The 26,756-nt window shown below is 45.2% G+C and overlaps 1 protein-coding gene across 3 annotated transcripts in view; it reads left to right on the forward strand.

The window, feature by feature from the left end:
* The window catches only part of LOC132401859 (mediator of RNA polymerase II transcription subunit 30-like), a 109,373-nt gene that overhangs the window by 18,033 nt on the left and 64,584 nt on the right, over positions 1-26,756 (forward strand). For all 3 annotated transcript variants that reach the window (XM_059984167.1, XM_059984158.1, XM_059984148.1), the window contains exon 2: positions 15,338-15,536. In XM_059984167.1, the coding sequence (XP_059840150.1) occupies positions 15,366-15,536 (171 nt within the window). In that variant the 5' untranslated portion in view covers positions 15,338-15,365. The remainder of the gene's footprint in view (positions 1-15,337; positions 15,537-26,756) is intronic.

Genomic DNA, 26,756 nt, shown 5'->3' on the forward strand with positions numbered 1-26,756 from the left:
GTTATCCTTCAAGATATTATCATCATCACTCTCCTCCTGACTGTCTTTATTTCAAAAACGGTAGAAGATGCAGGTCTACTTGTCCTGCTCCTTCTTATTTAATTGTCCCCTGTGCCAAAACTCAACAACGACCCGCACAATGACAGAACAGTGAGAGCGCGCCAGTATGCGGAGCGCGTTATTTGATCTGTAGCGCATTTTTTATTTTGAGAACGTACGTGCACCTGCGCACTACTCATGTCCATCACTTAACAGAAGTGACATGTAACATGTAAGGCTTATTGAAAAAAATATTTTCAACTGCATTTTTTACATAACACAACGAAGAAACTTATTTTTAATTTCAGTGGGAACAGTGTTGTTGGTCTCCCTTTTTAGCCAGCGCATCAAAGTCTGGATTTAGTTTTGTTGTGGCGATTCTCAGGATGGATCTGAGGTGTTGGTCAGTTAACTTGGATCTGTGGCTGGCTTTGTTGATGTTCATGACGCTGAACGCCTGTTCACACAAATAGGTTGAGCCGAACAAACAGTAAAGCGCAAATGTGGAGTAATACGCTGCACCCCAACAAAGGTCAATGTGTAGCGGTGTGCTACATGCAGCGCTAAAATTACGACACAGAGTCGGTAATTGCAGTCGAAGAAAAAAACTTTATTCAAAATCCCCAGCCTCACTTTTAAGCCTCCCTCAACCTGCCCCCCTGTGCAGAGGCTCCAAAGCTCTGTGCTCGCAAATCCCCGCAGGCTATCTCCCTTAGCCGGAACGCTGGCTAATTGTGAGCCGGTTCGGATGTGCCAGGTAAAAGGGTCGCCACAAATGTATATAGAGTGCGTCATCTATTAGGAAAACGCCAGAATTGCGGGGAAAAAACGTTAACAAGGTTTATTAATATAATTTCATCAAGTTCTGCGGGCCGGATTAAAAAGCTTAACGGGCCCGCGGCCCGTAGTTTGCCCATGCCTGTTCTAGAATGTTCTACATTCTATGACTAGCTGAGGTCAGTATCATAGGCTAAAAGGGGAGCTGGTAAACATGCACAAGATGGAATCAGAATTAGAATCAGGTTTGACATCACTGGCATATGTTGTGAAATTTGTTAACTTTGCGCTGGCCATACAATGCAAAACAATGGAAGAAAAGCCCTGTGAATTACAGTAATATGTTTGTGCAAGTAGTGCAAAAATAGAAATGTTAAAATAAAGCAATAAAATAGAACAGAAGCAGACCCTTGGGCCCATCATATCCATGTTGGTCATGAAGTATCCTTCTATACTAACCCCATTCTCCAGTTTCTGGCCCATGGGAGCCTGTTGCAGCTCTGGTGCCTGTCTCAATAATGCGGTAAGTATTGCAGGAGAGAATCATTTTGGTTTATGTTTTGCATGGTAATTAATGGAGTGAGTCACTCAAGTTTTGTTGTTGTACAGATTGAACTAAGTGAATTCGGTCTTAACTAATCCCCGTACGTTTATACTTAAATGTACTGAGAATATCTGCCAGCCCCTCTGGCAGTGCACTTTGTTGGAGCAGGAGATAACTTGTGCAGATCTTAAATGTTGCTATGGATCGTAATCAATGTCAAAAGTCAAATTAAATTTGTTAAAGTATTGGGCGGTGGGATGGAGATGGGCCTTCACCAAAGGAGGTGCAAGATGCTCCTTCCCACCGCTAGCCTGCAGATCTGCTTTGGGCAGGGTGTCACACCGGCTTAGCCCCCACCACCCCGATCAGGCTAACGTGAAGCCACGGGAGCAGGTGGTGATCGTATGAGCAGCTGATGCATATAACAAGCCCTGGTTATCTGACCACTGATGCCAGGCAGACGATCTCTGAAGAGTGTTGTTAATGGCTGTGGTCACTTGTCTGGTAAAGACACTGCCCAGAAGAAGGCAAGTCACTTGTGTAGAAACATTTGTGTAGAAAAACAGTCAAGGTCATGGAAAGAACATGATCACCCACATCATACGACATGGCACATAAGGAGCAAATGAATGTACACTCATTGGCCATTTTATTTGGTACATCTGCACATATCCAATCAGCCAATCATGGCAGCAACTCAATGCATAGAAGCAGGCAGACGTGGTCAAGAGGTTCAACTGTTGTTCAGGCCAAACATCAGAATAGGGAAGAAATGCAATCTAAGTGACTCTGATCGTGGAATGATTCTTGATGCCAGCTGGTTGATGGTTTTGAGTGGCTCAGAAACTGCTAATCTCCCAGGATTTTCACAAACAACAGTCCCGATATTGTACAGAGAAAGGTGCAAAAAAGAAACAAAAAAATTGAGTGGCAGTTCTGTGGGTGAAAATGCCTTGCTAATGAGAGAGGTCAGAGGAGAATGGTCAGACTGGTTCAAGCTGACAGGAAGGCGACAGTAGCTTAAATAACCACGCGTTACAACAGTGGTGTGTGGAGAAGCATCTCTGAACGCACAACTTATTGAACCTTGAAGTGAGTGGGCTACTGCAGTCAAAGGCCACGAGCATACACTTAGTGTATATGTCACCATATTGTGATTCATTTCCTTGCTGGCATTTACAGGAAAATAAGGAAATGCAATGGAATTTATGAGAACTATACATGGACAAAGACTGACAAATAGCTGCAACACAGACAAAATGCTGAAGGAACTCAGCATCTGTGCAGAAGAATACAGTCGACATGTTGGGCCAAGACCCTTTGACAGAACTTTTCCTCCATAGATGCTGCCTGGCCTGCTGAGATCCTCCAGCATTTTTTTTTGTGTGTGTGTGTTTTCCAGCATCTGCAGATTTTCTCTTGTTACTGACAAATAGCTTTTGTGCGCAAGACAGCAAATATTGCAAATTAAAATCAAATTAACAGTGCTAAGAGCATAAGGTGCAGAGTCCTTGAAAGTGAGTATGAAGGTTGTAGTATGTAAATAGTGCTATATGAGTGTTGAATCATGTGAACAGTTGCTTTAAAGGGGGTTTGTTTATTTCCTACTGATAGCTACCTGCTGTCCAATTGTTTGGAAATCCTGGTAATGTGGCATCTGGTTCTTTTACACTCTCTCCTGACTCACTCGGGCCTGGGTTCCCGTATCCTTTTCAAACTGACCCAGATATACCTTCCCAAACTCACCAAGTTCACTGGGGAATTTATCGTAACTTCTTTAAAAAGAGTGAACTGAAACAAGAAATTCTGAAAATGCTGGAATTCAAGACCAAAACAGACAAACTGCTAGAGGATCTCAGTAGGGCAGGCATCACCTATTAAAACCGCATTTTGGGTATTTATAGGAATAATTTTTAAGAACAATATATAAAGATGGTGATGGGGAGATGTACAAGGGTGAGGTGGATCAGCTGATGGAGTGGTGTCACAAAGGCAATCTTGGATGCAACATTAGTAAGACCAAGGAACTTCTTGTGGACCTCAGAAAGGGGAAGTCAGGAGAACACACGACAATCCTCATTGAAGGGTCAGCGGTGGAAAGGGTGAGTTCCTGGGGTTGAATATCTCAGAGGGTTTACGTCCCTAGTCCAACATATTAATGCAGTCACGGTGAAGGCAGACCGCTGGCTATACTTCATTAAGAGCTTGGGGACATCAGGTGTGTCACCAAAGACAAGATTTTTTTTGCAGATATACTGTGGAGAGCATTTTGACTGGTTGCATCATGGTCTGGCATAGACTCCGATGCACAGGATTGTCAGGGGCCTCCTGGACTCAGCTATCCCCATTACGATCACGACCACTGCCCACCCCCAACCCCACCGTCAAGGGAAGGCAGCGTCCATCATCAAGGACCCTCACATCTAGGACCTACCCTCTTAGTACTACCATTGGGGCAGAGGTACGGGCGCCTGAAGACACACATTCAACATTTTAGGAGTAGCTTCTTCCCATCCGCTGTCAGATTTCTGAACAGTTGACGGACAGTACCTCGCTGTACCTCTTTGAATTATTGTAGCTTATGGTAGTTGTTAGGGGTGCCCTGCCGTGCCATGACAAAACAACAGATTCACGACTAATGTCAGTGGCAGTAATCCTGATTCTGATAGTATTTACTTTATTGAGACACAGCAAGGAGTAGGCCGTTCTGTCCCTTTGAGCCACACTACCCGGTAATCCCTGATTTTAACCCCAGTCACAGAACAACTTACAATTAACCTACCAAGTGGTACATCTTTGGCACATGGGAGGAAAACGGAGCCGCGTACTGATGGGGAGAGCAAACAAACTCCTTGTTGACAGCGGCAGGAATTGAACTAATACTGTAAAGCGTTGCACTAGCTGCGATGCTACTGTGCCACGCCAGTTCTGGCAAAGCTGCTAAATCCTGAGTGCAGCTAATTGGAATTTTACTGCTGGTGCAGTGAGATCAGCGCGGGCTGGAGAGCGCAGTTTCCTGAGTTCGATCCAGCGATAGACCGTTCCCGTGCCGGGTTGATGTCGATCTAGTGACTCCGTACTACCCATGCTGGGTTGATGTCGAGCTCTCAACTCGACCTCGTAAAAAAAACACTACCTCCTCCAGTTTAAATTCCCATGCGGAATATCGTGGATGAGAAAATACCCACTTGTCCCATTTAGCCTGTCTCAATGCGGTGGTCCTTAGGACCCAGTGGATCTCGGGAGCCGGCGGCAGCAGTGTTTCTGTTCCATTAACGGGAAGTGATTGTGATTGAAAATAAAGTGGAAATAATAAAGCGTTTGGAAAGAGGTGAAATGCCATCGGTCATTGGAAAAGTGTTAGGCTACAGTCAGAACAATCAGAACAATTTTAAAGGATAACTGATAAAGTGAAAATAAAGGCGCTGCCCCGATGAAAGCTACAATTATTACTAAGCAACGCAGTGGTTTAATTATTGGAATATATATGTTTCTTAAGTGTTTTATATGCATAGAAAGGTAAAATATATACAATATACTAAGACAAACATTTGACTGACGCTAAATAATACCGGATGTACAAATCCGACTTAAAGACGGACTCAGGAACGGAACTCGTACGTAACCCGGGGACTGCCTGTGTACGGCTCAATACTCATTTCTTTAATAGGCTTTCTTCCTTCTCTTACAGTGGAGTAAAAAATCTGTTGATGTGGTGAGGCTGGATCGAAATATTTAGTTGTGCGATATTATTGGACATGGACAGACAGGGATTAGTTATGACTGAATTCACTTAATTCGGCTAGTATAAATTGTCCTTGTATAATGATGTTGCCACAATTAATCACCACAAGTTATCTCGCATGGCTAAAACTAAATGACTCTTCTAAATCTCTTGTATTAATACTGTTGCGTCGAGCCAGAACATGCCAGTTCAAGCTTTTGGTTTGAACTCTTGACAGGTTTGCCTAATCATGCGATGTCCTTTCTCCTCTATTTCCATGTAATCTAAAAATCTAAACTTCCCTGCATCCTCGTAGAAAAGATTTCCACATGCATTTCCCTTGCTCTGCAGCATTGCAGAATGTTGAAAGGCCTTGATAAAGTGGATGTGGAGAAGATGCCTCCTGTGATGGGGGAGTCTAAGACCAGAGGACACAGCATCAATACAGATAGGCATCCTTTTAAAATGGAGCTGTGGAGGAATCTCGTTAGCCAGAGGGTGGTGAAACTATGGAATTTGTAGCCACAGGTGGCTGTGGACTCCCAAGTCTTTGTGTACATCTAAGGCAAAGGTTGATAGATTCTTGATTGGTCAGGGCATGAAGGGGTAGAGAGAGAAGTCAGGAAATTGGGACTGAGGGGGAAATTTGATCAGTCCTAGAGCAGACTCAGCGGGCTGAATGGCCAATTTATGCTCCTATATCTTGTGATCTTATTACTAGCCTTTGAAGCTAGTTTTAAGATAAAGCTTAAAGATTAACTTTATTTGTCGCATGTTCATTTAAACACTCTGGCATCAAAACAGGAAATGCATCTTTGCTTCAACAACCAAGTAAGTGTTGCTGGGCAGACCACAAATATCACCGTGCTTTCCATAAGACTATAAGATATAAGAGCAGACTCCATTTGGTCCCTCGAGTCTGCTCCTCCATTCCACCATGGCTGATATATTACCTCTTTCAATGCCATTCTCCTGCCTTCTCCCGTAGCCTTTGACATCCTTACTAATGGAGAAACCATCAACCTCTGCTTTAAGTATACCCTTCTGACACAACAGAGCATGCTCACATCTTACCAACCGTAACCCGTACACCTTTGAATTGCAGGAGGGAACCAGAGCACCCTGAGGAAACTCGTGCGGTCATGGGGAGAGCGTACAAGCTCATTACAGACAGTGGCAGGAATCGAACCCCCGTCACTGTTTGTGGGTGCTATAATTGTGTTATACTAATCGCTTCACTACTGCTTTGCCGAGAAATAAAATGCTGGAAACATTCCTGACAACATCATTGGAGAAGTAGTCATCTTTTCATGGCAGTGGTCTTCATTGCAAGTGTAATTTTGTGTAAAAGTTAGAAACATAGAAAATAGGTGCAGGAGTAGGCCATTTGGCCCTTTGAGCCTGCACCGCCATTCAGTATGATCATGGCTGATCATCCAACTCAAAACCCTGTACCTGCTTTCTCTCCATACCCCCGATCCCTTTAGCCACAAGGGCCATATCTAACTTCCTCTTAAATATAGCCAATGAACCGGCCTCAACTGTTTCCTGTGGCAGAGAATTCCTCAGATTCACCACTCTCTGTGTGAAGAAGTTTTTCCTCATCTCAGTCCTAAAAGGCTTCCCCTTTTCTCAGTCCTAAAAGGCTTCCCCTTTATCCTTAAACTGTGATCCTTAAACTGTGACCCCTCATTCTGGTCTTCCTCAACATCGGGAACAATCTTCCTGCATCTAGTCTGCCCAATCCCTTTCGAATTTTATACGTTTCAATAAGATCCCCCCCCTCAATCTTCTAAATTGCAGTGAGTATAAGCCTAGTCGATCCAGTCTTTCTTCATATGAAAGTCCTGCCATCCCAGGAATCAATCTGGTGAACCTTCTCTGTACTCGCTCTATGGCAAGAATGTCTTCCCTCAGATTAGGGGACCAAAACTGCACACAATACTCTAGGTGCAGTCTCACCAAGGCCTTGTACAACTGCAGTAGAACCTCTCTGCTCCTGTACTCAAATCCTTTTGCTATGAATGCCAACATACCATTTGCCTTTTTCACCGCCTGCTGTACCTGCATACCCACCTTCAATGACTGGTGTACAATGATACCCAGGTCTCGTTGCACCTCCCCTTTTCCTTATCGACCACCATTCAGATAATAATCTGTTTCCCTGTTCTTGCAACCAAAGTGGATAACCTCACATTTATCCACATTAAATTGCATCTGCCATGAATTTGCCCACTCACCTAACCTATCCAAGTCACCCTGCATCCTCCTCACAGCTAACACCGCCACCCAGCTTCGTGTCATCCGCAAACTTGGAGATGCTGCATTTAATTCCCTCATCTAAATCATTAATATATATTGTAAACAACTGGGGTCCCAGCACTGAGCCTTGCAGTACCCCACTAGACACTGCAACTATTATAGAACTCGGTCATATTTTATAGTTTTATTGCAACTATATAAAACTCTGTCTAAAGCCTGCACTTGGAATACTGCGTACTGATCTCCCTTCCGATGAAACACTGTCCACAGAGGTTCATCAGATTCATTCTTGGGATGGCTTTGAACTCATTGGAAACCTACTGAATATTGAAAGGCCCAGATAGAATGGATGTGGAGAAGATGGTTCCTGTAGTTGAGGTGAGGTGAGGTCTAGGACCAGAGGGTGCAGCCTCAGGATAGAAGGACGTCCCTTTAGCAGAGGGATGAGGAATTTCTTTAGTCAGAGGGAGGTTCATTGCCACAGATGGCTGTCGAGTCCAGGTCGTTGGATTTATTTGTTGGGCAGCACGGTAACATAGTGGTTAGTGCAACATTTACGGTACCTGCGAATCTGGTTCAGTTCCCCGAACTTTCTGTAAGGAGTTTGTACGTTCTCCCTGGACCACATGGGTTTCCTCCCACAGTCCAAAGATGTACCAGTTGGTAGGTTAACTGGTCATTGTAAATTGTCCGATGATTAGGCGAGGATTAAACTGGGGGAGTGCTGGGCAGTGCGGCTCAAAGTGTCGCTTGGCCCTATTCCGTGGTGTATCTCAGCAAATTATAGGAAGGATGTGGAAGCTCTAGAGAGGGTGCAGAGGGTATTTACCAGAATGTTGCCTGATTAAAGGGCATATTTTATGAGGAAAGGATTAGGCGAGCCAGAGCTGTTCTCTTTGGATTGAAGGAGGATGAAAGGTGATTGTATAAGATGTTAAGATGCACAGATCAAGTGGACAGCCGGTGTCTTTCTCCCAGGGTGAAAATGGATAATGCAGGAGGCCATCATTGTAAGGTGATTGGAGGAATGTATAGAGAGGATGTCTCTTTTAAAATGAGGGGTGGGTGTGTGGAAGGGGTGGTGGTAGACAGGTGGGTGCATATGGCAGATTTAAGAGACTCTTCAATAGGCACATGGATGAAAGAAAACCTAGAGCCATTTGAGAAGGAAGGGTTAGATTGATCCTGGAGTAGGTTGAAAGGTTGGCACAACATCGTGGGCAAAGGGCCTATGCTGAGCTGTACTGTTCTAAATTTTACCATCATCCATCATTGCAGTAGTTTTCAACATTCATAACGGCTGCAGCTGTCACCAATGCCAGTCTTTATTCTGAAAAATTCAATGTGAAGTAACACTGAAACTGTTCCACTCTTTAAGAAAGGAAGAAGACAGCAGAAAGGAATTTGTAGACCAGTTAGCTTGACCTCAGTGGTTGGGAAGATGTTGGAGTTATTAAGGATCAGGTTATGGAGTACTTGGTGACACAGGACAAGAATAGGACAAAATCAGCATGGTTTCCTGAAGGGAAAATCTTGCCTAATGAACCTATTGGAATTCTTTGAGGAGATTACAAGTAGGATAGAGAAAGGGAATGCAGTGGATGTTGTATATTTGGACTTTCAGAAAGCCTTTGACAAGGTGCCACACATGAGGCTGTTTACCAAGTTAAGAGCCCATGGTATTACAGGAAAGTTACTGGCATGGTTAGAGCATTGGCTGTACGGTAGGAGGCAACAAGTAGGAATAAAACGATCTTTTGTTGGGTGGCTGCCAGTGAGTAGTGATGTTCTGTGTTGGACACAGATTCAAAGGTTACTGGGAAAAGGCCAGGGACCAGGACTGAGGAGGGGAAAAAAGATCAGCCATGAATGAATGGTGGAGCAGACTTGATGGGCTAAATGGCCTAATTCTACTCAAGATTCAAGATTTAAGATTCAAAAACTTTATTGTCGTTGTAACCGTACATCAGTTCTGCAGGGCAGAATGAGACAGCGTTTTCCAGGAGCAGTGCAATCATAACACAACAAACACAACACTAAATAATAAACATAACAATAAATAGTAAAACACAACATGTCAGTTAACAACAAGTTATAAGTGTCCAGTGCAAGTTAAAAGTGTCCAAAGCAGAGTCAGGTAGAGCAGATATATAGCAGTCTGACTGCCTGTGGGAGGAAGCTGTTTAGTAGCCTTGTGGTTTTAGTTTTGATGCTCCTGTAACATTTACCTGAAGGCAGAAGAACAAACAGTTCATGGAGAGGGTGTGAAGGGTCTTTAATGATGTACCATGTCTTCTGGAGGCATCGACTTCAGAAGTCTTGGACAGAAGGTAGGGAGACCCCAATAACCTTCTCTGCTCCCCTAACCACCCTCTGCAAGGCTTTTTTGTCGGCAGCACTGCAGCTGGAGTACCAAGTTGTGATGCAAAATGTCAGCACACTCTCAACCACGCCTCTGTAGAATGTAGTTAAGATGTTAGTGGGGAGTGATGCTTGTTTAAGCTTCCTGAGAAAGTTCATTCTCTGCTGAGCTCGTTTCACAATCCCAGTGGTGTTCCTGGGCCGGGTGAGATTGTCCGAGATCTGCACCCCAAGGAACTTGATGTTTTCCACTCTCTCCACTGTGGAGCCGCTGATGCTGAGGGGTGTGTGCTCAGGCTGAGACCGTCTGAAATCGATGATCATCTCCTTGGTTTTGGTGACATTAAGCATTAAGTTGTTGTCACTGCACCAGCTCCTAATGTTTTACGGTCTTATGGAAACCTGTAACAATGCTTAACTAGACATCAGGGTTTGCACAGACCTACATGGAGGTGTGTCACTGAACTCTGAATGTTAAGGTGAAGTGGCAAAAGTTGTCTCTGGGCCTGGCAACCATTGTCAAGAGCATGAGCCAGTTTATATGAATAATTTGTGATTAACTTCCAACTATTCTAGCTCTTAAATTCTTAAGCTATAGAATTTTAACCATCAAGACAATAATTAAGCCAAGGACCTTTTCCCAGGGTGGAAATGGCTAATACCAGGGGGCATCATTTAAAGGTGATTGGAAGAGAGTATGGGGTGGGATGTCAGAGGTAATTTTCTACACAGAGCAGTGAGTGTGCAGAAAACCCTGCCGTGGGCAGTGGTTGAGGCAGATACATGAGGGACATTTAAGAAGCTCGTAGATGAAAGAAAAATGGAGGGCTATGGTAGGAGAGAGGGCTAGATTGAATTTGGAGTGGGTTAAGGGGCTGGCACAGCATCATGGGCCGAAGGGCCTGTACTGTGCTGTCATGTTCTGTGTAAAGCAAATGGATTACTCCAAGTGAGGATAGTTGGTATTTCAAGGCCTACAGAAAGATTTTGTTTTTCTGAAGAGTGCTGTTGTAGATGGGAATGTGAACTCAGTGGCCACTTTATTAGGTACAGCTGAATACCTCATTAAGTTCATGGTACATATACCATACACAACCTTGAGCTCCATCTTCTTGCAGGCAGCCACAAAACAAAGAAACACAATAGAATTTAAAAAAACCCACTTTACAATCAGCGACAAATATCCAGTGTGTGCAAACAGAACAAACCACGCAAACAATTTTTAAAAAAAGTAAACAAGTAACTCACAAAACATGAACTGCAGAGACACAAAGTGAATCCGCAGCTTCCGAGCCTGTTAAGTGCTGAGACGGGTAAAGCCTAACGGAGAATTGAGCTGAACACCGTTTTGTCAGTCTCGATGCCTTAATCTTTTTAATCTGGTTCGAAGCTTAAATCGGCTAGACATCAGTTCATTTCTTGCTCTCAGGCCTGGGCTCCATCACTTCAATATGGCCTGGTCCGCTCCAAAAATGGCTGATTCAGCTGTACCTGCATTCTCGATGGTCTAGTTAGCCGGTACCTCAAAAACGACACGTTGTACAGACAGTTCAAAAGCACAACTCCCAAAGGGAAATCAGAGGCCGCGGACTGCAGTGATTGTAGTCCAGTAGAAGTATATTTAGTAGGATAGCTAAAAAGGTTTGTTAGCTGCTTTCAAAATGTCGCCGTGTCACACCAGTGCTGTCTTGCAGGTATCTCATCAGCCAATCATGTGGCAGCAATTCAATGAATAAAAGCATGCAGACGTTGTTAAGAGGTTCAGTTGTTGTTGAGACCAAACATCAGAATGGGAGAGAAATGTGATAAAAGTGACTTTGATCCTGGAATGATTGTTGTTCCAGGCGGGGTGGTTTGAGTACCTCAAAAACTGCTGACCTCCTGGCTTTTTGTGCACAACCATCTTTAGAGATTATAGAAAATAGTGCGGAAAGCAAAAAAAAACATCCAGTGAGCAGTAGATCTAGGGGTGAAAACACATTGTTGATGAAGAGAAGAATAGCTAGGATGGTTCAAGCTGACGAGAAGGTGGCAGTAACTCAAATAACTGCGCATTACAACAGCAGTGTGCAAGAAGAGCATTTCTGAATGCACAGCCCGTCTAGCCTTGAAGTGGACGGGCTGCGGCAGTGGAAGACCACACCGGGTTTCCCCTCCCGTACACAATAAACTGGCCACTGAGTGTATACAACAGAAAAGCTTTTGCAAGCTACTTGGCTAGGTGTAACTTAATAAAGCTTTTCACGTGGTTATCTGCATTTATAAAGGTTGAGGTAGTCAGAGTTTAATTGAGCAAATACGAACAAGAAGTGATCACCAGTGATGCATTCAGGAGGATGAATTGCACAAATGTCTTGGCCTGCAACCAAGATTTAAAGAAATGTTACCAAGCAAAAGTAACCATGTTTGGAGGCTTGCATGTCTCAATGATCCAGAGAACTACATCGGCTGGAGTCAGGGCTTTATGCTTGGGCTGTTGGTAGGGTCACCTATGCCAAACAGGTCAAAGGGTAGAGGCCAGGCTAAGAGAGGCCCACCGGTCCCCCAGGTTCGGGGGTTCAGATCATGGCTAACAACCCTGAGGAGAAAACACAATCGTTGTGAAAACAGTGATGAAGAATCCTTCTACCTCTGAGTGCGACGGTATTCCTGAGACTCCACCTGGGACTTGTGCGCCTGACCAGAGTGAAGACGGGGAGGAAGCCCTGAACGCCGTCAGAGCTGAATGGCCTGCTTTGCCGCCGTAAATGCCAGTGGTGGAATGGGCAGTAAGTGAGTAAGGAAGATGTGTTGCAAATGCTGATCGAGATGTTGTGGTCTCTGCCTGGATTACTATGGTTTCTAGAGCGGGGTTGGCAGTCCGATTTACGGCTCACGCTGTAAAGCAGTGAGCTAACTGCCACGTTAGCATGCCACCTCTGTGCCAGGAAGCTGCTGGATAGTTGGTGTGGTCACGTTAGACTTTTCATGAATTTAGGATTAAGGCACAGTGAAATCATCTTGTACTGGGAGATGCTGTGTGCCAGAACACAAGGGTAGACTATTTTCTAAATGCAGAGGAAATGCAGAAATCCAAAGGAGTCCTTGTGCAGGATTCCCTAAAGATTAATTTGCTGGTCGAGTCAGTGGTGAGGAAGGCAAATGTCATTTCAGCGTTCGTTTTGAAGAGGTCTGGAATACAACAGCAAGGATGTAATGTTGGAAGCTTTCTAAAGCACTGGTGAGGCCTTGCTCGGAGCAGTTCTGAGCCCTTTATGTAAGAAAGGAGGTGCTGACATTGGAGAGGGTTCAAAGGAGGTTCACGAAAATGATTCCGTTATTGAAAGGCTTATCATATGAGGAGCGTTTGATGTCTCTGGGCCTCTACTCACTTGAATTCAGAAGGGTCTGATTGAAATTTATCAAATGGTGAAAAGCCATGATAAGAGTGGATGTGGGGAGGATTTTTCCTATGGTGGGGAAGTTTAAGACCAGTGGTCACAGCCTCAGAATAGAGGGAGGCATTTGGAATGGAGGTGAGAGGGAATTTCTTTAGTTGGAGAGTGGTGAAACTGTGACATTCATTGCGGTAGGCAGCTTTGGAAACCAAGTCAATGGGTATATTTAAGGCAGAGGTTGATAGATTCTCAATTTGTCAGGCATGTAGGGATTCGGGGAGAAGGCAGAAGATTGGGGCTGAGAGGGAAATGGGTCAGTCATGATAAAATGGTGGAATAAACTCGATGGGCCAAATGGCCTAATTCTGCTCCTATATCTTATGGTCTTAAGGTCTTTAAAAAATTGTCTTTTCTCCACATACTCATCTGCCCCTTCACTTCCCCACTACTCTGCATCCCTGAGAGTAAGTGCTTGTGAGCATCTGTCTGATAGTTTCTTGTACAGTTCATTTGCTTTGTGACAACCTCAGAACTTTTCACAATCTGAGTTCACGTTCAGTTTATTGTTCACCTGTACACGTGTATACCGCAAAGGGAAGCAATGGTCCTCTATGTTGCACAGCACAGTACACATAAATCACACACACAGCACAGAAAATAATATTATCGCAAGATAACTTAAATAATGTTATGTTTAAGAAGTAAGCAGTGTAATGCTACTGGCACCTGATAAGGGACGAGACCTGCTGGTGGCAGAGTTCAGTGGTCTTGAGGCCAGGGGAAGAAGCTGTTTCCCATTCAAACAATTCTTGTCCTAATGCAACAGTACCTCCGACATGATCGTAGGGGATCAAAGAAGTTGTTGGATGGATGGGAGGGACCATTGACAAATTATTAAGATCAATAAGTCTTGGTCTGAGAACAAATGCAGACTAGCATGAAATACTTAAAATAAATTTATTATTGAAGTACATTTACGTCACCTTATACTACCATGAGATTCATTTTCTTGCAGTCTTTTACAGGAAGATAAAGAAATAGTTTATGGAAAAAGAACAAAACATATCATAGGGTGGCAGTGTGGTGATATGTCTCTACCAAAGGAGGGGTAAGGTGCTTCTTCCCTCTGCTAGCCCGCAGGTCACCCTTAGACAAGGTGGAGCACATGCTTAGACCCCTGATTACGGTCACGTGAAGCCATGGAAGCAGGTGGAGGATGGTTGTATGAGTAGATGGAGCATATCACAAGTCCTGGTTATGTGACCACTGACGCCAGGCAATCTCTGAAGTGTATTGATAACGGTTGGGGTCGCCCGTCTTGTAAAGACATTGCTCAGAAGTAGGCAATGGCAAACCACCTCTGCAGAAAAAATTGCCAATAACAATGGTGGTCGTGGATCGAGACAGATGGCAGATGGTTGATTGCCCACGTCATATGACACGGCACATAATGATGATGATGGTACATAACAGGTATCCAGTGTGCAAAAGAGGACAATCGTGTCAATAATAAGTAAATAAATTATATTGAGGACATGAGTTATTGAGTCCCAGAAGTGAGTCTGCAGGTTGTGGAATCAGTTCAGTGTTGATGTGAATGGAGTTATCTACGCTGGATCAGGAGCCTGATGGTTGAGGAGTAATAATTGTACCAGCCATTTACTCCCGAGAAGTGGAAGCAGCTTCACTTGTTGCTTTCAAAGGTAAATGGAATGACTGGCTCCTTAACTGAGAAAGTATTTCACAGCTGTAGGAAAGGAATTTGGAATTGAGGGGATTGTTCTCGCTGAAAGCTGGTGTTGGCTTGTTTGCTTTCGCTCATTTTTGATTATCAAAGTTCAAATTAAATTTTATTATCAGAGGACATGTATGTCACCACATACAACCCTGTGATTCATCTTTATGTGGGCATTCTCAGCAATTCTATAGAGTAGTAACTATAACAGAATCAATGAAAGATCAACCAGAGTTCAGGAACCTGGTGATTGTGGGGTAGTAAATGTTCTTGAACCTGGTGGAGCGAGTCCTGAGGCTTCTGTACCTTCTACTGAAGGCCGCCAGCAGTGAGAAAAGAGCATGGCCTGGGTGATGGGGTCTCTGGAGGCTGCTCTCTTACAACAGCATTTCATGTTGATGCACAGTGTATCACCATATTCGTTAATGTAGTGCCTGTAGACAAGTTTTAATTGAGTTATCATCTTTCAAAACATTCATGCCTTCTCACTTTTCAAAATCCTTTCTGATAACTTTCAGAAAACTGACGAGTCCAAGGAAAGAGTCAATGGCGACGCCCCCCGTCCCTGGTTCAGGGATGCCTGGAGCATTTTCTGCAACTCAGAGCCAGGCAGGACGTGAGGTTAATACAGCTTCTCTCTGTCGAATCGGCCAAGAGACGGTACAAGACATTGTTTCGAGAACGATGGAAATCTTCCAGCTTCTTCGAAATATGCAGGTCAGTGACTGAGTCGCCTTTATATGGATCACATTATTGATCGTAGGTGCTGTGACCGTCAGCGTCGCGGAGCATGTGCAAAATGTTCTTTAAAGGTTAGCTTTATTTGTCAAATGTACATTGAAGCATACCGTGAAATGCGTTGTTTGCGACAATGACCGTCACCGCCCAAGGTGTGCTGGGACAGCCCACAATTGTCGCCAAGCTTCCGGCATCAACCTCGCATGCCACGACTACCTAAACCTGACCTGATCATCTTTGGAATATGGGAGGACACCGGCGCACCCGATGGAAACCCACACAGTCATGGGGAGTACATACAAACTCCTTACAAACAGTGGCGGGAACTTAACCACAATCTTCTGGTTGCTGGCGCTATAAACCACTACTACACCATCATGCCACCCTGCTAAAATGGCCAAAAGCATGATTCATCACTCAATCAGTGGCATTTTTTAGTTTTTTTTTGTAAGCTAAATCAAATTTGATACAAAAACTAAAGAATGGAAACAGTGATTACCATCTTTTACAAGACTCGTGCGTTTTTCTGTTTTATTATTGCTGTTACACATTTGGTAATAAAAATGGGATTTTGCAGTGCACTGAAGAAAGATCTTGGCCTGAAACATCAACTATTTATTCCTGTCCACAAATGCTACCCAACTTGCCGAGTTCCTCCAGCATTTTGTGTGTGTTACGGGTTCCCAACCCAGAGTCCATGACCCCTTGTGTTAATAGTAGGGATTCATGGCATAAAAAAGGTTGGGAACCCCTAGTCTAGATTTTCAGCATCTGCAGAATCCCCTGTGTTTGGGAATTTATGTTCTGTGGCAAATGAAGCTTGCTACTTCTAGTGTTTAAGGCAGCAATGGTCTTTCATCCCTGGTGGTGTTCAGGGCTTGCTTCATCATGTCAGAAGCTTCCTTTTGTCAGTCATGCAAGTCCCAGGTAGAGACTTAGGAATACCGTTGCACTCAGTTGTAGAAGGATTCTTCATTGCTTTTTCCGTAATGGTTCAGTCTTACCAGTCAGAACATGTGAATCTATAAATCAAACTCATGAAATGATTTTTGTTTTTAATTTGCACACACAGTTATTGATGAGTTTATAATTGGGTAACAGTGGATAAAAGTGAATTGATTGTGGAATGATTGATTTGTCCTAGCTACTGTAGCTGTAATATAGCTCAAGTCAAGTTCATTGTCATTTCATTATATACATTCATATTGTCAAATGAGACGACGTTTCTCTGGACTGGGGCGTAAAGTAGTACGCATAACACACATGTCACACACAATAGCTTAGGAAAGTAAGGATAAAATCTACAGATGAATAACACATAAGTAAACAAATTAAAGTGCATAAATTAGATTTTGTAAGGTACCGAACAGATTAACCAGTGACACTTCGAATGCAATGTACTAAGGAGTTCAGAAGCCTAATGGCCTGGGGGAAGAAACTGTTTCCTATCCTGACCGTTCTTGTCTTTATGCATCGGAGTCTCCTGCCTGATGGTGGAAAGTCAAAGAGAAGGCTGGATGGATGGGTGGGATCTTTAATAATATAAAAGGCCCTACAGTTCATGCTATGCTTCTGTTGCTGAGACAGTTCCACACTTCCTCTAGGTTTCTTTTAGATACGTTCATTTGAAGTAGAAGAGTTGATGACAGAATAACAGCAGAATTGTGATGCCCATTCTCATTTGCAATCATAAATCAGACTCTTGAAGATATAGTTTTAATATATCCTAATTACAAAGTCTTTATGATTTTTGCCTCCATTGAAATGAGTAGTTTTTGGGATCTGAAGAAATTATTAAGGTTATGAAAGCGCCCAAGATGATCATTGGCAGAAGATAATGTAGACTGGTAAGAAAATCTGTAACAGGGCTTTGGCTTGGGATTAGTACCACAAGAATGATACAGATTCAATTATTTATCACATGTACTGGACGTTAAAACTGGACTGGATGTGCTGTTTGCATTAACAACCAGCATATCCCAAGGCTAGTAAGTGTTGCCATGCATTCAAAGTTCAAATACATTTATTATCAAAGTAGATATAAATTATAGGCAGCCATAAAGTGAGAAACCCGAAAGAACCCAGTTTTAAAAAAGGCCAACACCCAATGCGTAAGGGGGGGGGGGCGCGGGGAGAAATCTCAAATCATGAGAACAACAAAAGCAAGCAACAACATTCTGAACCAAATTGAGTCCACAGACTCGAAGCAGCTGGAGTAGGCCCACAGCCTCTTCTCAATTCACCACTCGGTGGGGCAGTCGCCGTGAAGCTTGCAGATATGGAGCTTGGAGCAGGCAGAGCAGTCTCAGCCTCAGCGCCGCCGAGAGGGGAGCAGATGTGGCAGAGGAACGACCCAAACCTCGCCTCCGATCCCAACGCACATCCTTCTCAGTCCATCTGGAACTTCCCCCGCACTAGAACCCAGGCCCTGTTGAATCAATACCCTGCCACCACACTCTCTGGCCTCTGCTCGACCTTTCCAGATTGGCTTTGATCCAGCCTCGCTCCTGGTTAAGGTAAATGTCCTCTGAAACTCCTCCACTCTGACTCCTCTCCGATTTGCTCGGTCCAACTTTGATACCGTCTCGAACAGGCCTCAACCTCACTCCAACTACTTCCAGTGCCTTCTTCACACACCCACATTACTTGGCAGAGCAACACAGAATAGAGCAAACAACAATAAAGAAACAAGCCCTGTTCCTCCCACTCACCCCGACTTCTGGGTTTCCAATTGGCCTTTGGGTTTCAGTTTCCAGCACCAGACCCCAGACTCGCTGTTGACAGGGCCCTGAACGCCAGGCTTGAATTCTGTGCTCACCGACTCACTGGCCCTTGTGCCTCCATCTCACGTGGACATCTGACCTGGAATATACATCTCCAGCAGGTCTCTGAACTGGAATTCCATATCAGTGTGTAGTTGTTTCAAATGATCAGGCCATACAATCAGATTGTCATTTTACCATTCTACTTTAAGGGTGGTCAGTGAAGGGAATTGTATAAACTCGGAATGTCCAATATTGCTGCTGAAAACTTTGTTTTCCAAGGAAAGTGGTAATAGCATCCTTGCATGATATGAGATTGCAGTTTTTTACCTTGTAACTATTTTTTAATAAATAGTTTTACTAGGATGTTACCTGGGTTTCAGCACTTAAGTTACAGAGAAAGGTTGAACAAGTTAGGTCTCTATTCATTGGAGCATAGAAGGTTGAGGGGGGGATTTGATCGAGGTATTTAAAATTTTGAGAGAGATAGATAGAGTTGACGTGAATAGGCTGTTTCCATTGAGAGTAGGGGAGATTCAAACGAGAGGACATGATTGAGAGTTAGGGGGCAGAAGTTTAAGGGAAACACGAGGGGGTATTTCTTTACTCAGAGAGTGGTAGCTGTGTGGAATGAGCTTCCTGTAGAAGTAGTAGAGGCCAGTTCAGTTGTGTCATTTAAGGTAAAATTGGATAGGTATTTGGACAGGAAAGGAGTGGAGGGTTATGGGCTGAGTGCGGGTAGGTGGGACTAGGTGAGATTAAGAGTTCAGCACGGACTAGGAGGGCCGAGATGGCCTGTTTCCGTGCTGTGATTGTTATATGGTTAGATATATCTGACAGATCTTTCAAATATATCTTGAGAGGTCAAATGCATCAGACCAGGTAGCGGCAATATGTTCTCCATTGTTTATCACTTAGAAATGCTACAATACTGTCAAAAATAGCAAATTGAATTTCCTTTCAAAATATGATGAGTATCAGGGATTTAATGGAAATTGTAGTGGTAGATAGTGATACAGAGGGAGAGGAGACCATCAGAGAAAGGGAAGGAGGAGGGGAACCAGGAGGAGGTGAGAGGTAGGTGAGAAGAGGTAAGGAGGCCAGAGTGGGGAATAGAAGAGGAGGGGAGGGGAGGGGAAGAGGTAATTTTTTTTTAAAAGGAAGAAGAAATTGATGCTCAAGCCATCAGGTTGGAGGCTACCCAGATGGAATATAAGGTGTTGCTCCTCCACCCTGATGGTGGCATCTTGGCACAGGAGGAGGCCACGGACTGGCTTGTCAGAATGGGAACGGGAATTAAAAAGTTTGGCCACTGGAAAGTTCCGCTTTTGCTGGAGTTGCGTGACGAAGCAGTCCCCCAATCTATACAGTAAATGACAAAACAACGTGAAACCCTGCGCTGATCCTTGAGGCACATTGCTGGTCATAACCCTCCATCTCCATCCTCTAACTCCTTCCACAAAACCAATTTTGTTCCCAATTGCCTCGATCACCCTGGATCCTATGTGATCTCATCTTTTGTCGTGCAGAGCCAATCAAAAGCCCTGATCTTGTGCTCATGCACTGTTTTTTTTATTCTTCATTTAAATGTGCAAATTTATAAACCGTCCTCTTTTATGCCAAGCTATGGACAGTTTTATCTCCAAATTAATTTTATAAGAACATTTTATACGGTACAGTCCTATAGCTGACAGGGGATTGCGGGGACTGAGTGAGGTACAAAAGTGAGGCAGGGTAGCTTAGTGGTTAGCACAACGCTTTACAGAGCTGGTGACCCGGGTTCAAATCCCGCCACTGCGTGCAAGGAATTTGTACGTTTCCCCCCCCCCCCCCCCCACGTGTTTTTTTTCTCAGGTGCTCCGGTGTCCTCCCACACTGATAGGGTAGCGATAGGTTAATTGGTCAGTGTAAATTGACTTGTGAGTAGGCAAAGGTTAAAATGGGGTTGCTAGGCAACACGGCTTAATAGGCAGGAAGGGTCTATTCCACGCTGTATCTCAATAAATAAATAAATAAATAAATATTATATAGACAATAGGTGCAGAAGTAGACCATTCGGCCCCTCGAGTCTGCACCGCCATTCTGAGATCATGGCTGATCATTCACTATCAATACCCAGTCCCTGCTTTGTCCCCATATCCCTTGATTCCCAATATAGACAATTCTTTAACACGAGAAGCCTGCAGCTGCTGGAAATCCAAAGCAACACCCACGAAATGCTGGAGGAGCTCAGCAGGTCAGGCAGCATCTATGGAAATGAATAAAACCAGTCAACGTTCTGGGCCGAGACCCTTCATCAGGACTGCATAAGATAATTCTTGTGTAGTTTTAGTTCTAGACACTAGAGTGTGTTAAACAACAGCTTAAAATGTGCAGCATTTGCAAGGAATTGCTGGTAGTTCTCAGCCGATGTGTCAAGGCCCCGTGGATCTTGTTGATAATCCCCAGCACGTTTGCAGTGCAATCTACACTCTGATTCTTCATGAGATTTGATTTGAAATAGGTTCCTTAAGCTCAGTAATTTGATTGAGGATTGTGTGGGCTCTGGGAAGAAGGAAAATTGGATTTCTTTAAAATTTATTTCTAGTTTGTTTTAAATCACAAGTTCTTACATGTTTCACCTTTCAAATGTAATTGTCATTTTTATATATGTTAAATATATGTGAATATCGGATTCATTCTGTAAAACTTGGATGTGATTAAAAATAGAAAATTTGGGGCAGTGCTTGCAAAGGCTTTAAAGATTAGTTTTATTTGTCACATGTACATCAAAACATACAGTAAAAAGCATCATTTGCGTCAATGACCAATACAGCCCAGAGATGTGCAAGTGTCGCCTCGTCATTCCTACACTGCCAACATAGTGTGCGCACAACTTATTAACCCTTAATAACCTGTGCCTGTTTTGGACTGTGGGAGGAAACCAGAGCACCCAGAGGAATCCCAGGCTGTCAGAGGAAGAATGTACCAACTACAATCCATATCAACATATTCACTCCCCCTGGGAAGGATTCATGTTTTATTGTTTTACATTAAATCACAGCGGATTTAGTCTGGCTTTTTTGACACTGATCAACGGAAAAGACTCTTGTGTCAAAGTAAAAATAAATCTCTACAAATTGGTCTAAAGTTATTATAATTATGAAACACAAAATAATTGATTGCATAATTACTCACCCCCCCCCCCACTTCCAAGTCATTATCTAGTAGAACCACCTTTGGCAGCAATTACAGTCTTGAGTCTGTGTGGATAGGTCTCCATCAGCTTTGCACATCTGGACACTGTGATTTTTCCCCATTCTCCTTTACAAAACTGCTCAAGCACTGTCAGATCGCATGGGGATTGAGTGAACAGCCCCTTTCAAGTCCACCTACGAGTTGACTTTGACTTGGCCGCTGTTGTTTTTAAGCCACCCCGTGTAGCTTTGGCTTTATACTTGGGGTCCATAAGACAAAGGAGCAGAAGTCAGCCATTTGGCCCATTGGGTTTGCTCCGCCATTTGACCATGAGCTGATCCAATCTCCCCTTTAGACCCATTCCCCCACCTTTGATGTCCTGGCTACTCAGATACCTACCAATCTCTGCCTTAAATATACCCAATGACTTGGCCTCCACTGCTGCCCGTGGCAACAAATACCATAGATTCACCACCCTCGGGCTAAAAAATATTTTTTTTGCGCCCTGCAATCCTCAAGTCATGTCCTCTCGTACTAGACTCCCCGACCATGGGAAACAACTTTGCTACATCCACTTTGTCCATGCCTTTCAACATTCGAAATGCTTCGATGAGGTCCCACCTCATTCTTCTAAGCTCCAAGGAGTACAGTCCAAGAGTGGTAAAATGTTCCTCATATGTTAACCCTTTCATTCCCGGAATCATTCTAGTGAACCTTCTCTGAACCCTCTCCAATGTCAGCACATCCTTTCTTAGATAAGGAGCCCAAAATTGCTCACAATACTCCAAGTGAGATCTTGCTAGTGCCTTATAGAGCCTCAACATCACATTCCTGCTCCTATACTCTATTCCTCTAGAAATGAATGCCAATATTGCATTCGCTGCCTTCACCACCGATTCAACCTGGAGGTTAACCTTAGGGTATCCTGCATGAGGACTCCCACACCCAGTTGCCTCTCAGAGCTTTGAATTCTCTCCCCAGTTAAATAATAGTCTGCCCATTTATTTCTTCTACCAAAAGTCATTGTCTTGCTGGAAAATAAATCTTCTCCCAAGTCCCAGTTTTCTTGCAGACTGCATCAGGTTTTCCTCCAGGATTTCCCTGTATTTTTCTGCAATCATTTTATCCTCTACCTTCACAAGCCTGCCAGGGCCTCCTGTGGTGAAGTACCCCCTCAGCATGATGCAGCCACCACCATTTAATCTGATGGCGAGAAAGTGTGGCGGCTCATTTCCTAGCGTATGCGAACCGACTCACAATTAGATAGCCTACGGGGGTTTGCGAGCACAGAGCTTTGGAGCCTCTTCGCCATGGGGGGCAGGTCGAGAGAGGCTTAAAAGTGAGGCTGAAGTTTTCGAATAAAGTTTTTCCTTCGACTGCAGTTACCGACTCCGTGTCGTAATTTTAGCGCTGTTTGTAGCACACCGCTACAATTGGTGACCCCGACGGTCCAAACGATTTTTGGACCAGAAATGACCGACGCCGCCTCTGTTCATGCGGTTTCGTTGAAACTGCCGGGTTTCTGGACACAGCGCCCGGACCTATGGTTCCAGCAAGCCGAAGCCCAATTCCACGTTCGCCGGATCACCTCAGAAGACACCCGCTACTACTACGTGGTGGGCTCCCTCGACCAGGACACAGCTGCCCAGGTCGCGGAGTTCGTACAGTCGCCCCCGGCAGACGGCAAGTACACGGAATTCAAAGCTCTGCTCCTCAGGACTTCCGGACTCTCACGGCGCGAGCGGGCTGCCCGTTTACTGCACCTGGATGGCTTGGGCGACAGACCTCCATCGGCTTTAATGAATGAGATGTTGTCTCTGGCCGAGGGACACACAGGCCTCATGTTTGAGCAGGCATTCCTGGAGCAGCTGCCCGAGGACATACGCCTGCTGCTGTCCGACGCGGATTTCAGTGACCCCCGGAAGGTGGCAGCCCGGGCGGACTTGCTGTGGAACGCCAAAAAGGTGAGCGGGGCGTCCATCGCACAGATCTCCCAGCCACGCTCCCGGCAGCAAACCAGTCCAGGCCCGGCCGCAGAGCCCACTAACCCCCGGCCCAATGACCACTGGTGCTTCTACCACCAGCGGTGGGGCGCAGAAGCCCGCCGTTGCCGCCCGCCCTGCAAGTTCCCGGGAAACGCCAGGGCCAGCCGCCGCTGATGGCTACGGCGGCTGGCCATCGGGATAGCCTCCTGTATGTGTGGGATAGCAGGTCGGGACGCCGCTTTCTGGTCGATACTGGGGCTGAGGTCAGCGTTTTACCTCCGACAAGTTACGACACTCGCAGCAGGGCACCGGGTCCCCCCCTGAGGGCCGTGAATGGCAGCACAGTAAGGACCTATGGCACCCGTCAGGTGCAGCTACAGTTCGGCCCCAGCCAGTTCACGTGGGACTTCACACTGGCCGCCGTAGCCCAACCGCTTCTGGGTGCGGATTTTTTGCGAGCTCACAGCCTGCTGGTTGACCTGCCCAGGAAGAGACTGGTACACGCCGAGACCTTTCAGACGTTCTCCCTGGGCGCGGCCCAGTTGCCAGCCCCTCACCTCGGCTCCATCGGCCGAGTTGGTATACGGCGCGCCCCTGGCCGTCCCCGGGGAGTTCCTACCAGCCCCGAGGGGGCAAGAGGAAGAACCCGCTGCAGTCCTGGGCAGACTTCGCGAGAAGCTCGGTAACCTGGCCCCCATACCCACTTCACAGCATGGGCGGCACCCGACCTGCGTACCCAAAGACCTACGGAACTGTAAGTTTGTGTTTGTACGAAGGGGCGGGCATCGGCCACCGCTGCAGCGGCCATACGAGGGGCCGTTTACGGTGCTCCGGAACAACGGGTCCACGTTCGTGCTGGACGTTGGGGGGAAGGAGGAGGTTTTCACGGTGGACCGCCTCAAGCCGGCCCATGTGGACCTGGCGCAACCGGCCGAGTTTCCGGCGCCTCGGCGCAGAGGCCGACCTCCCAAGCAGGTTCTGGCCCAGGCTGTGGACATTGGGGGGTGTATCGCCGGTTCTGGGGGGGGGTTATGTGGCGGCTCATTTCCTAGCGTATGCGAACCGACTCACAATTAGATAGCCTACGGGGGTTTGCGAGCACAGAGCTTTGGAGCCTCTTCGCCATGGGGGGCCGGTTGACAGAGGCTTAAAAGTGAGGCTGAAGTTTTCGAATAAAGTTTTTCCTTCGACTGCAGTTACCGACTCCGTGTCGTAATTTTAGCGCTGTTTGTAGCACACCGCTACAAAAGCTCAATTTTGGTTTCATCTGACCAGAGAACCTTCGTCCAGCTGACTTCAGAGTCTGCCACATGCCTCCTGGCAAAATCCAGCTAAGATTTCAGTAGTTTTTTTTCCCAACAGTAGCTTTCTCTTCTTTATCACTCTCCCATAAAGCTGTGACTGATTAAACACCCATATGCGCAGTCTCTCCCTTATGCTACTGAAGCTTGTAACCTCATAAGATATGGGAGCAGAATTAGGGCATTCAACTCATCGAGTCTGCTCCACCATTCCATCATGGCTGATCTCAGATCTCACTCAACCTCATACACCTGCCTTTTTGCCATATCCTTTGATGCCCTGACCGATCGGAAAGTGATCAACTTCCGCCTTAAATATACCCATGGACTTGGCCTCCGCTGCAGTCTGTGGCGGAGCATTCCACAGGTTCACTACTCTCTGGCCAAAGAAATTCCTCCTTACCTCTGTTCTTACCTTTAATTTTGAGGCTGTGCCCCCTAGCTCTGGAATTGCATTGAATTGACTTTATTTCTTCCATCCTTCACATACATGAGGAGTAAAAATCTTTATGTTGCATCTCCGTCTAAACGTGCAATGTGCAATCATTGTAATTTATAATAAATAGAACAGTCAGTGTAATATGGAGTACACTCAAATCAGTGTGAGTTCATCAGTCTGATGGCTTGGTGGAAGAAGCTGTCCCAGAGCCTGTTGTTCCTGGCTTTTATGCTGCGGTACCGTTTCCTGGATGGTAGCAGCTGGAATAGATTGTGGTTGGGGTGACTCGTGTTTCCAATGATCCTACGGGCCCTTTTTACACACCTGTCCTTGTAAATGTCCTGAATCATGGGAAGTTCACAACTAAAGATGCACCACTCTCTGCAGAGTCCTGCAATTGAGGGAGGTACAGTTCCCGTACCAGGCAGTGATGCAGCCAGTCAGGATGCTCTCAGTTGTGCCCTGTAGAAAGTTCTTAGGATCTGGGGACCCATAACAAACTTCCTCAACAGTCTGAGGAGAAAGAGTCGCTGTTGTGCCTTTTTCACCGCACAGCTGGTGTGTACAGACCACGTGAAGTCTGATATCCCCACCATAGGGAACATTCTCTCCTGCAGAGTTGTCAGAGGTTTCCTGGGGGCCTCTCTCACTAAACGCTTGCACGGTCACTCAGTTTTTGAGGACGGCCTGCTCTAGGCAGATTTACAACTGTGCCATATTCTTTCTATTTCTCAATGATTGACTTAATTGTACTCCAAGGGATATTCAGTGACTTGGAAATTTTCTTGCATCCACCTCCTGAGTTGTGCTGTTTGCAGAGTTGCTTGGAGTGTTCTTTTGTCTTCATGGTGTATTGACTCACCAGCAATTGGACCTTTATAGGTACAAATGTATGTTTACTACAGTCAATTGAAACACCTACATACAGGTCTCCAAAAACTAAATATGTGACTTCTAAAACTGATTAACTGCACCAGTGATAGAAACATAGAAAACCTACAGAGCAATACAGGCCCTTCGGCCCACAAAGTTGTGCTGAACATGTCCCTACCTTAGAAATTACTAGGCTTACCTATAGCCCTCTATTTTTCTAAGCTCCCTGTACCTATCCAAAGGTCTCTTGAAAGACCCTATCGTATCCGCCTCCACAACCGTTGCCGGCAGCCCATTGCACACACTCACCACTCTCTGAGTTTTTAAAAAAAAAACTTACCCCTGACATCTCCTCTGTACCTACTTCCCAGCACCTTAAACCTGTGTCCTTTTGTGGCAACCATTTCAGCCCTGGGAAAAAGCCTCTGACTCCACACGATCAATGCCTCTTATCATCTTATACACCTCTATCAGGTCACCTCTCATCCTCTGTCTCTCCAAGGAGAAAAGGCCGAGTTCACTCAACCTGTTTTCATAAGGCATTCTCCCCAATCCAGGCAACATCCTTGTAAATCTCCTCTGATGATTTGGTGTGTCTTAACAGGGCTGAATGCTTATGCCATCAATTATTTTGTGTTTTATATTTATAATTAATTTGGATC

The sequence above is a fragment of the Hypanus sabinus genome, chromosome 1 (assembly GCF_030144855.1).
Source record: "Hypanus sabinus isolate sHypSab1 chromosome 1, sHypSab1.hap1, whole genome shotgun sequence".
In the NCBI taxonomy this organism is placed as follows: domain Eukaryota; kingdom Metazoa; phylum Chordata; class Chondrichthyes; order Myliobatiformes; family Dasyatidae; genus Hypanus; species Hypanus sabinus.